Source organism: Ursus americanus, chromosome 1, assembly GCF_024610735.1.
Source record: "Ursus americanus isolate L20-20 chromosome 1, mUrsAme1.1.p, whole genome shotgun sequence".
NCBI lineage: Eukaryota > Metazoa > Chordata > Mammalia > Carnivora > Ursidae > Ursus > Ursus americanus.
The window spans coordinates 55,623,354-55,636,246 of NC_142127.1; the positions used below are offsets into that span (position 1 = coordinate 55,623,354).

General features: G+C 38.3%; 1 protein-coding gene across 3 annotated transcripts in view; it reads right to left on the minus strand.

Moving 5' to 3' along the window:
* The window catches only part of TTN (titin), a 268,971-nt gene that overhangs the window by 205,073 nt on the left and 51,005 nt on the right, over positions 1-12,893 (minus strand). For 2 of the 3 annotated variants that reach the window (XM_087861792.1, XM_087861790.1), the window contains exon 45: positions 10,597-10,653. In XM_087861792.1, coding sequence (XP_087717918.1) covers positions 10,597-10,653 — 57 coding nt within the window. Of the gene's footprint in view, positions 1-162; positions 9,511-10,596; positions 10,654-12,893 lie in introns of those variants that run through there. The other variant, XM_087861796.1, reaches the window with a different exon arrangement.

The following is a 12,893-nucleotide window of genomic DNA, read 5'->3' on the forward strand; positions in this document are numbered from 1 at the left end:
TTAATTTGAATTTGTAAGAGAACCACCGGTTTCAGTTACTAGAAATTCGGGCCTTCTCTGGCCATGTAAATTGCCATATTATTTCAACAAAGCTTTTATAATAAGGCTTTTGTTAAGTCAAGGAAATGGGAGGATCAGGAATGAAAGAAAATAACTCCAACATTAAAAATTGTATTGTACTTTATTGTGTGAGAAATACCTATACAGCATTATGGAACAGAAAAACAAAAGAGTGAATAACAGATACTCTTTAAACAGTATCATGGATAACAGGTATAATTTGATAAAAAGGAATTAGGCTTTTCATTAAATCTGGTAGGCATGTAGAACAGCTCTGTTAATAAATAATAGTTTTATTACCTTCCCCAAAAGCAGTATTATTATTTTATTAATTCACTCCCCTTGCATCACATGGAATAGTCATGCCTTATTTCCTCTCTGTTCTGGCATAGAAGCATTAGAAGGCACAACTCTAGTGTCTATTGGCTATAAATACACTGGCAAAATTTATCGACGGCATGTAGAATACATACTCAGTTATTTATTATTTCAATTAGTAAGCCACAAAATCATTGATTAATTTCACATCCTAATGGTGACCACTTAACTTTACATTTATTACTCATGTCCACTTTCCCTTCACTTGAACTCCCAAAATATCTGTAAAGGGAATGAATGTGAATATTTAAAATTCCCCAAAACCCACTAATACATTGAAATATTTTCAGTTGTCTTCCCTTACTTCTAACATGGTGTATTGGCCATAAAAAATAAAGTAAATAAAATTTACATGTGCTGAAACATGAAAGGTATAGTTAAAAGTACATGCATGTAGTAGTAGCAGCTAATAATTATGTCTAAACTCGACTACATATAATACAATGAATTCTCTATCCAGCATCAGAGAAATTAATATTTCAGAGTTATGTGCCACTGAATCAGAAAAAAATTCCATTTAATTATCTACAACAATAAGTAAGCCAAGTAAGACAAGTCTTATTTTTCTTTCTTCAGTCATTTGTTATTCTGAATATCCTCAATTCAATGCATTTGAGACTAAAAGAATTCTAATGAGCAAAATCAAACTCTTCCTTCCTGCAAATTCAATAAGGCATTACAATGTTTTTTCCCTTCTTCCTTCCTTCCCTCCTTCCTTCCTTCTTTCCTGAAACAGGTTTTGAACTGTCACTGCACCAGCCATTGCCCTGTTTGTCATGACCTGCATTTCTAATTTATTGAAACATCCATTTTGTAACTAGGAGTAGAATAAATCCCTAAGTCCTTAAACTGCAGAATTAGTTTTATTTCAGGGATTTATGATGTGGTATATTACATTATATCTATAGTTATTATCACAGGTACTGTGTGCTCACTGGTTGAAACAGAAATGATTGTTGCACAACAGTATATCTATCTGCATGAGTTATGGTGATTCGAAACAGGTAGAACAGATGTTTTGGGGGGTGGGCGGGAGGGGCGTAAGCCTGACTGCTCTGTCTGTATTCTGCACATTCTCTCAATTGCTCCTTGAATTTGGAAGGCTTTAAGGGAATCCTACTGCGGGTATAAAAAATTGATAGACGAAAGAAACAAACAGCTGAATATATGAATTCCTTTGAAAATTAAATTTAAATTGCTTATTTTTTTAGAATTAAAAGAAATATATTTAATACGATCATGATACATAAAAGTTGCTCAATGCAGGGGACAAATCCACCTATTGGGTAACAGTGAGCGATTTAGAGTTGGTGGGAGGAAAGATTCATAACTTCATTACTATATTCCATTATTTTTTCATCATTTGTTGCAAACTAAAATTTATCCTAAATTATATTAAGAAAAGTTACACTGGGATGACACAGAATCACAGAGTTGAACAATCACCTGAGGTTTTTTGGTCCAACTCCTCATTTTCAGATAAGAAAACGGAGTTGTCTCATATTTATTTCATCTTATGTGAGAAGATTCACGTTCATGGTGATACATAGATACACTGTCAAGAATTTTGTGAATTTATTATAATCTTGAAAAACAAAGTCACTTTAGAGACATATATACCTTAAATTTGAATGCTTTTTAATTTCTAGTTAGTTTTAAAAAATTCTAATTAATTTAAAAATGACAGGAAAACTTATCTTGTTATTTGCATATAATCTGAAATACAAATGATAAAATTGCTCGATACTAAAAGTACCCCACCTTCTATTTTCTAATGTCAAAGATTCTGAAATAGGACTACAGTTTAAAATCTCTGTATAAATGTAATATAGTAGTTTCCCCTCTCCCTCAGGCTGATATCAAGTGAATGCTGCATTTAACACTTGATGGTATTTTAAAAGTTAAGAAAATGGGGTGTTCCCAAAAGTGGAAAGGTCTTTCTTTGCATATTTTGCAAATGTACAAATGTCTAGATGAACTCCACCCAAAAAGAAAGCACCATTGGTCCCTTCAAAACCAGCAAGAGTTAAACGATTTAAGAAGAGGGATATTAATAATGAAAATATTTTTAGAAGAGCCAAACAAATATATTAAGTTTGCAATGTAAAACAGATTATGGAACTAGTTATCAATTGCATGAAGCTGGATTCTGTTGTTTGTTTTATCTATTCTAAGTCCAAGTCAGTAAGCCTGGATTTGGAAACAAAAGGGTTACAATTTCAAAAATGACTTATACTCAGAGCAGAGAGGAGATTTACCTTACCAATTTGTCTGCGTGGTCATCTGACCCGGTCTTCCATCTTATGTTTTACTTTACATAAATAGCTTTTCTGCTAAAAGAGAATGCATCTACCGAAACGCTTTCGTGGAGGAGGCACGAGGGTAAAGCAGTGGTACAAACAGTTAGGTAGCCACGGAGATATTTAATCATGCTTGATGATTCACAGCAGAGTTGACACAGTGATGGTTCCACAGTGGAGATCACAGAATATTTACATGTGTTACAAACATGAGATTTCTACAGAGAGAAACTGTTCTCCCAGGGGTTTTCAAGGTATCAAATTCAGATCGAGTAGACCTATTTGGAAATTTATCAGATCTATATAATTTGGAAAATATGGACGTACCCAAATCAATTTGTTACGGAGGCACTGACACTTGGCCCAAGAAACTATGTTAGGGTGAGGGTGGCACAGGTCTCTGCCATTCCTGACTCATTCGCAGCCACACACCTGTACTCACCTTCATCGTCTTTTCCTAAGCTCGTTATGAAGAGGTTGTGGAACCCTATGCCACTTTCCTCAGCACTGAACCGCGCCCCTTGCACCAAACTCCCATCTTTGTACCAGTAAACCGTGGGTCGTGGAGAGCCACGGACTAAACACTGGAAATAAGCTGCTGTGCCTAAAGGTGCGTAACAGTCCGAGATACCTTTGATAAACCTGGGAGGCCCTTCCACCACCTGAAATTCAAAAAAGCTGCCTGAATATTTGCTCCTTAAGACTAACTCTTCCTTCAAGCTGCTTAAAGTCACTTTGCTTTTCTTTGTTGTCATAGCAAACACTTCGGCATCTCCCATGGTGAGAAATCCTCGGCAGATGGCCTCTCCTACACAATTCATAGCTCTGCACCTGTATGTCGCACTGTCCGACGGACAGACGTTTCGAATTTTAAGGGTGTGACTTCCGCTCTCCTCACTGATGACATACTTGAGGTTATCCGGTTCAATACACATATATTCTTTATACCATTTAACTTCCGGGCTAGGGATGCCTATGACTGAACATTTGAACACAGCGTCTGAGTTTTCTGGAATTTTAAAATCACAAATAGGCATTATAAAGCGAGGAGGCATTTCAAATACTTCTAAATCAATTTTTAAATCTTTGTCTTCTTCCTCCCTTGAGGCCATATTTGGATCTGCTAAATTCAATGGCAGAACATCCAGACTCACAATCATGCTTTTATGATCAGGAGTAAATTCAGGAACTGTGACTATTTTCACCTGCTTCTCAAATTCTTTAACATCTTTTTCACTTAATTCAACCTCCAAGACAATTTCTTGAGGAGAAGGAGTTCTTGATGATGTTGTGTTTTCCAAATCAAACTCCATGACATGCTGGTGTGTTACTGGAGGCGGGAGGGCCACTGCTCTTTCATTTTGGGCTACTATGTCTACTTTTGCAAAGCTCTTTGCTTCCCCTACGATGTTTACGGCATGACACATGTACTCTCCCCCCTCTCCTTTTTGAATGTTAGAAATTTCCAAAGAACACACATTACCCACCCTTTCTATTTTGATTCTCTCATCTGGCTCTAGCAAAGATTTATTTCGATACCATTTTACACCAGGAACTGGAATGCCCTCAACTTCAACAATAAAGCCTAATGTTGTGTTTTCATATATATTCCTTTTGGTCAGAGGTTCAATGAAAGATGGAGGCATTTCATTGTCTTTTGGCTCAATAGCTTCATTGGGTGTGCCAAATGAATCGGAACGCCATAGTTCATTAGCTGAACTTCTCTCTCCTGTAGGTGTATGGAATTGTTCATTTGGTGTACTGTCCTCCCTTTCTATTTTTGATGGGTACCTTTTTAAGTTTCCAGTGGGATTTGGTCCTCCAGTAGGAGTAGAATATCTTTCAACTGTTTCTCCTCCTAAAGGTGTAGAATATCTCTCTATTGTCTCCCCTGGGGGTGTGGAATATCTCTCCAGTGTCTCCCCTGGGGGTGTGGAATATCTCTCCAGTGTCTCCCCTGGGGGTGTGGAATATCTCTCCAGTGTCTCTCCTGGGGGTGTGGAATATCTCTCCAGTGTCTCTCCTGGGGGTGTGGAATATCTCTCTGCTACTTCGCCTTCAGAAGGTGTGGAGTACCTTTCAGCAGCTTCCTCTGAAGATGTAGTTCTTTCCATAGTCTCACCTCCTGAATTTGTTGCAGATTGTTTAGTTGTTTCTGAAGGAGTAAAACATAAATCAGGAGACTTTGGAGTTTCAAAATGTTCAACAGAGGACGGTGGGGTATAAAACTGATCTAACTCTGAGATTTCTTCACTGCTTGTACTTCCCACATCGATCGAAATATCAGATTCAGGGGAAAATGGGCGACCTAATGATTCCTGTTGTTGGTTGTAATATTCATACACAGCGTTAAAAGTTACTTCCTCAACCTCCATTGACGTGACTGATTCACTCTGGAGAAGCTTTGTTTCGTGTGCGGTGTCTTTAGTCTGAGGAACTTCGTGCTTTCCAGCAGCAAGTAAATACTGTGTTAGGGAGGTCTCAGAGTCCATTACTTCCATTGTCTGTGCCTCATCGGATTTAGGAAGATTTTCAGAGGAACAAGTTTCCATCTTTTCTCCTTCAGTAGTGGAGACAGAAGTTTCAATCTGAACCTGAACTTCTTCATAACACTGTTCTTTCCCCAAGGCATCAATTTTTTCCCTTATTTTTTCATTTGGATTCTGCTGTTCCTCAGTCATCAAGAATGGAAGGCGCTGGCTCGAGGAGACTTTTGTGTGGCATGTGGCTGCCTCGTGAACATCACCTCTGCGGTCTCCCAAAATTCCAGTGACATATCCCTGTGCCTTTCCATCCTGCTCCTGAAACGAACCCGACTCCGGTTCCTTTTCACAGACTTCTAAGAGCTTTTCCTCACTTGCTGCTTTTTTCAAATGTGAAATGAAACTTCCACTTCCATTTTCTAGAGAACTTTTTTCCTCAGAAATATCAGTTTCTCCTACATCAACAGAGGAGGTTTGAAGTAGGGCACATAATTCACCATGGGTTTCTTCGGAAAAGGATTTAAAAGAAATGTCAGGATTTAAAATTTCTAAATTCTGTTCCGGTATGTGTTTTTCCAAAGAAAGGATATTTTCATCGAAATGGGTTTTCTCCATCACAGTCCTATTTGAAAACTCCTGACTGGAAAACATTTCTGGACTGGTAAATACGTTATTTAGCACACTTTTAGAGGTATTTTCTGTCTCAGATTGTAATGTTTCAGTGCCAGCAATTTCTTCTTTAGAAGGTGTTTCCTGTTGATGAGTTTCTGGGCCCTCCTTCACTGTATCTCCTATATGAGAATACATTTGTTTTAGATCAAATACAATGCTCTTGGCATCGGCTATTTCAGAAGCAGGATGTTGGATTTTAAAAGAAGCTTCTTCTGGTTGACCACCATCTAATGCTTGGAATTTTAGATCTGCATTTTCTATTTGAGAGTGGAACTGCCTTAGTGCTTCATGTTCAGCCCTTCCAGAAATTACAGATTGATCTATGAGACCTATTTCTTTCTGTTGTTCCCTCTCTTGTACTTCAAATTCTTTATGAGTTTGAGAAGAAAGCAGCTTTAAATTCATTACAACGTCAGATGAATCTGGTTCAATATCTGGAGACACTGTCTCTGCCTGATACATATTTGCTTTTAGGTTTCTTGATCTTGATTCTCTTTGCTTTAATGGAAAGTCTCTGTCACCAAGCTTCCTCTGAGGTGGACTGACAAATGATTTCCCAGTAAGTCTTTTTTCTAGAACTCCTTTTTCTACATGTTGTAACTTTTCAAATGCAATGACTCTATGCTTCACATTCTTCCCTGGGTAGTGTCTCTCTTCAAGGGGTTCTTCACATTCGATGATAGAGGAATCTTTCAGATTGTAACTATCAGAAGTTCTCTCAGACTGGATATTCGGTAAATAGTCGCTTTGGGCATATTCTTGCACATTTTCCCTTTCTGCATCACCAACTTTTCTGAAATCAGTTTTTACCTCTTTCCTAATTCTTTTAACTTCATTGAAGTCATCAACAAATGGATAAACAGTACCCTCTGCTTGGTACAGCTCTGATTTTTCACTTATGTGTCCCTCTTTCCCTTCGCCCTGACACTGTATGAGTTTGACTCTGACAGGCTTGTTGATTTTTATGGCTCTAGAAGCACCATGCATAAATCTGGGTAGTTTTTCTCTAGAATATGTGCAACGAACCCGATCCTTCTGGTCTATCCATTCAACTGTCTCAAGGCTTTGAAAATATTCCCTTACAGAATGTTCTTTTATATTGGATTGGGGAGTAAAAGGACCAGGTGGATAATCATAAAAATGTGCCCTTACAGATTCTCCCCGAGTCTGTTGGTCTCTGGAATATTTTGCATACATTCCACCAATATTTTCTAGTTGACTATACTCCCTGTAAGTGACCGGTTCCACTGTCAGATTTGAGACACTCTCAACTGTTCCTGAATTATTTTCAGCAACACATTTATATTTTCCAGAATCTTGAGAATTGACATCATTAATATATAATCTGTAGCTAAAATTAACTTCTTCAAACTGAAACTTCTGGTTTTGCTTTAATAGGAGCCCATTTTGAAACCATGTTACAGCTGGTTTAGGCTCACCAGACAATAAACATTCAAATACTATGGAATCCCCTTCTCTACACCTGGTATGCCTTGGCATTTCCTGTAACATTCTTGGGGGCTCATTAGTAATATCCGACGAAAATATAAACTTGTGTTTTGGTGACTGGGGAGCCTCATCCTGAGGAGATGCTTCCAACTCCTCAGGGTCAAACAATTCTCTTGACTCTTTATCCTGTTCTGGGGTAGGAGTAGCTGCTGTTATCTGAATTTCGACAGGAAAGGAAAGCAATTCTGTGTCTGCAGAGGGAGGAACTGGGAAGTTAGTCTGGGGATGTTTTTGGCCCTTTTGTCTCCAAGGCGGCTGAAGGCCTTTTGTTTGGTCAAACACCAAGGCCAGCTCCTCTTCCTCATCAGTGTACTCGTGCAACACTGGGACTGTATGTGTGTCAACACCATGCCCTTGCTTTGCCTTCACTTTAAGTACACCAGTTGTTTTTACTGTTCCGTATTGGTTAAACAGCACACAGGTAACAGAACCTTCATTTTGAGGAAGAACAGAAGAAAAAGTTAATACTGAATAGTTTTCCGAGGTATGAGTGATAAAGCCTTGGTTACGTGGGATTGGTATATCATTGTTATACCACGTCACTATGGGTGGAGGATATCCTTCAAAGTGACATGCAAATTTACAACCGTCACCTTCATAAACTTCTTGAGATTCAATTTCTTGAAGAAATGAAGGCGGGCAACGTTGTGGTTGCTTTTGGAAAGAACTTTCCAAAAATCTTGTGGTCTTTCCTTCTTGCTCGGTTTCGAATTCATCAGCTTCTGTGGAAGTACAGTGCTGGATTTCTCTCAAATCATCCTTTCTTATTCTCTCACTATCTAGTTCTGCATTTTCTTCAATATTTATAACTGCACCAAAAGCTTCACTGGTGTGTGGTATAACAACCTGGGACACCTCTTCAGGAGTCTCGTATATTTCCTCATTCTTATTTAAAACACTGATATATCTAGAGGACTCTCCAGTGTCAGTTTTGGTCATAATTTCTTCAAGTTGTTCTCTTGCTTGGGTATCCTCACTTACTAGAATCCTACCATATAAATGGTCTTTTTGGAGACTTTCTCTTAGAAATGGCTCTTGGCTCATTCTTATTTCAGTCTGGAGGATTTCTTCATCAACAGTAGTCTGAAAGCTTGTGGGAGGTTCTCCAGATCCTACATTTTGATCCATTTGGTTAGGAAGGACCTCTGGATTTTGGACAATGCCCTCGCACGAATGATCTACCTTATCCCTACTTTCGTTTAGATCGGAGACAACCCTGCCTTCTATCTCCTCTCTAGAGAACAGAACGTCTTTATCGGTAGCCTCGCTTCTCAGAGTTCTTGAGCTAATTTCGGAGGACATATCTGAAAGAGATAATTTCTTTTTCTCCATTAACATTTTTCTAGCCTCCCGCAAACGTCGCAACTTTATTTTGGTCTCCTTGTCCAGGAAGCTTTCACCTACATTAAGCCATTCCCTTATGTCAGATTTACTCTCTAAATATTCTTCATCATACAGAAAGTCAGTTTTCTTGCCTGGACTTACTGTCTTAAAGTGTATAGTTCGCATCATTCCTATTTGTTCTACATCTTGTTTTTTGTTAAAGGGAGAGCCAGTAAACCTCAGACCAACCTTTATTCTGTCTTTTCTCCTTCCAGCTAAGGCCTCCGTATTTCCATGTGTCTGTTCTGCCCTTTTCAGAAATTCTAAACATTTCTCATCTTGCCCTTTCTGCATAACAAGCAACGATGCTGTTGATTCAGCCGACCCTTCACTATTAATTGCTAACAATCTGTAACTTCCAGAATCTCTGCTTTGGACGCTTTTAACCTCTAAGCAGGAAGAGTGATGATGTAAATCACTCTCAGTTTTTATAACCCGTCGGAGACCCGTTGGGATGGGCCGATTGTTATGAAACCAAGTCATTTCTGGAGTTGGACAAGCAATTAATTTACACATAAAAACAACGGGATCCCCCTCTAAAACATACTGAAATGTAAGTTTTTGAGTAAAAGAAGGCTTGAAATATTCGGGCCAGGAGCTCGTAGATGATATTCGACTTGCGTATCTTTTAGCAGCCATGGAGCTGTGGTCTAAGTCTTCAGAATCTGAAAAGGCATCGCGTGTATCTCTTTCAGAATGTTCAGATTCCCCCTCGGAGAACGATTCTGAAAAAAAAGTGAATTATAAAGCATTTTACTATTTTCCATTGTATTTGAAAAAGTTGAAATTAAATGAAATTGCAAAATAGGAAATAAAATAAAATGCATGCTACAGATTCTCACAAATCCATAAAAAAAAATTCACTCACCATATTTGTTCGAATAAACGCAACACCATGCTCTGTTTAAAAGATTCTGACACGAAAATCGTTCGTTGTCTGGTCTTTTCTTCAAACTGTTGAAATTTCTTCTTGAACAAGCAAAAATGCATTTCAAAATAACATGTTCCTGTGCATGTTTGTTTTGAGAGCAGGAAAACTTTGTTCTTTTGATGGCTAAGAGGAAAATCTTACCTGACTTGCAGAGAGTGGAATAAACGCCCTTTCTGATCCTTTTGATTGTAGATTAAATTATTATATTTTTGAGAATTAACTATTTAAAAATATCTGTAAGAACTATAACCATAAGTAATTGGCTAAAATAAAACGAGAAGGCGTTTATTCGAACTAATACAGCCATAAAGTCACAATGTTATGCGAAGGAAAGCAGGCAATAAGGACCACGTAAGGCAGCTATCTGCAAGCCAGTGTAAGAGACATGTCAGTGTTAAAATGCTGTATGTGCAGGAAGTGTGCACCAGAATGGGAATGTATCATTTTCACACACCCTAAAGAAAGTAGCATTTCAAACATAATTCGTTCATGACATTGCATTCTGAGAATGACAGCTAGGTTATTGCCTATCGTTCAATTTAATTCACTGTGATTTTGAAAACAAACTTCTACTTCTTGATTTCATGCATTAAGATGACAACTTTTTCCAATATGCGCTTTTGAAAATGGCTACAAACATGAAGTTGAATATGACCGATAAGTTTTAAATACAAAATTTTAAATTACCAAATTACCCGTGAAATGCATGTAACCATCAGCATACTAAACAAGGCATGCGACATAGTAATATATACTCTAAGAGATATATTTATACACCTATGTCATTTTTCTCAATATTACTAAGAAAGAGTAGGCAGCTCAAGGATTCTATTAATCCTTCAGAATTTCTATTTAAATCTCACATCCAGTGTAATAATACCTTTCATCTCCACCTCAATCTGCTCTTCAATCCTCCCGTGCAAAATGGATTCTGGGGCTACAATGGAAAAACATATACAGAGATTTTAATGATTAATTCCATTTACTTTCTGCCTCGATTCATATATTCATACAATTACGTCCCCCAAATGCACCCCAAAAATCCATGCCAAACAAATCAATGAGCTGATAAAGTACATGACAATGTTGGCAGAAAGATTTAAAAAAACATTTTTATTTTAGGCTCTCTGTGAAATTTCCACTTTTAGTTCCGTAATTCCCCATGCCTTTACATGCATTCAAAAACGCAATCCACAAACTGCAGGAATATATATATTTTTTTTAATGTCCTACCCACTGAACACTTGCTAAGAGATGGAGTCACAGTGAGGAGGAACATGCATTTTCTAACTCGCCACTTTTTGCTGAGGGCTATTCTCACGTTTTCCTGCAGAATTGTTTCCTGCTAGTAAGTACTCCTTTGATTTGAATCACCTTTAAAGCTTTAAACTACACAAAGTCTGATGACATATTAAGGAGCCAAACAAAGAGCCCTCAACTCAAAATGGCTTTCATTATATAGGGAAAAGGCGTAAGCTTTAGACACAGTCGTCTCTGGGGCAGCGTGTTGAGCAAGGCGGGTGTCCCCATTCTCGCTCAGTCTTCCGTCCATCCGTGCAGCACCGCGCCTGTGTGCTGGACTCCCTGGCTTCTCCGTTCCTTGTGGCCTTTGGCACGAAGTGAACGACAAACTTGAGGTTTTCTTTGATGATTCTCTCTTTACTTCGTGGCTTGTTTTAATTTGTGACTCTTTCAGTGTTTTAATACTTTTAATGTCTGAACCAAGGGCAATTTTTGTAACTGCTCTGGTTTGCGATTCTTTCGCTAGGTGAGAATAAAGTTAGGAAAAGGAATAAATTAGCTGTTTGTAAGAGTAAAACACGTGCTGAATTTAGAGAAGGTGACATGTCATTAGGATGAGAAGGAAAGCAGCATGTTAGTCTCCAAACTAATACATGATATATCTATGTTTACTATGCATTGAAGAACTCTACTCAAACAATCTTATGTGGTTTTACGTTCCTACTTGATCTTTGTGGATAACTGTGCAGCCTACATAAAGTTATAAGGCCGAAGTAATAGAGGAACATATGAAGACTGGTCTTATGTTCCATGATTGGACAACTGTGCCCGATCCTTCATTCTTCAAACACTTAAAAGTGGCTTATCCTTCAACTTTCTTAAGTACAAGAGAAGCAGTCTGGACTTTCCAAGAGAAAAATGCTCATGCTCCAAGAATACTTTAATAATATAACCGATTAGAACCGAGTGAACTGGAAACCCTGTGGCAAAAATGTCCAGCTCAAATCCACTCTGGCAATATGACAATCAAGCATGTATTGTGGCCCTTGTTTCTTAGGAAGCAAGTTGAAAGACCTACATTTCTCCTGCCTCCACAACCGAGCTGACTCCCAATTATATGGCTGCAGAACCTGTCCCAGTTGTCACCACATCACCTTCAGATAAATAGTCATTCTGGGTGATTATTGCACTAGCCAGCAGCTAATTGAGGGTCAACTCTCTGGATGGTGAAATTTGCCATTTCATTTGCATAACTAGGCCTCAGTTCTCGAGATATTCCCGTTGAGGACTATGAAAATATTACCAGAAATAGTTACAGAACAAAATATCAGATTAAGAAAGAAAAAAGACTCCTGTAGGTGAGTGAGGATTACAGATATATTAAATGATGTATGAGCCTGTTTCAAAATTCAGAGCCAAGATGGTGGTCACAGAGCACCATATTATCTCCAGCTCATCTCTAACATCTCAAAAATGGAATGGACAGATCAAGAAAGACCTTGAGGCCAGAGTTCTCCATGGACCCCTGGAGATGCTGGAACTTCTTCCATCAGCCTCCTTCCATGGGACTCAGTGAAGATCCTTTACTTGCCGACATACAGCATGGGATTCTAGCACCCGAAGAATAACTTTCCCATTTCATTGGTATCTCAGAGGAAGTCCATGGATAAAAGGAAGAACTTATCTCTTCCAAGACAAATTTATTTGTACCCTTCCAGACACAGTGGCAAATCAAGCATGATAACAACAAAAATAATAATCTTGCCATTGGCTAATTCTTCGATTCCAGGAGGATCTGAGACTGTAAAGCAGTATCATCTATCAAGCAATATCTACAGACTCCTGATTTAGGTCCAGACAGAATCCCGTTATTTTCAGTGCCCAATCTACTATTTCGTAACCTCCTTATAAACATCTAGAACTTTTAGATCTGCA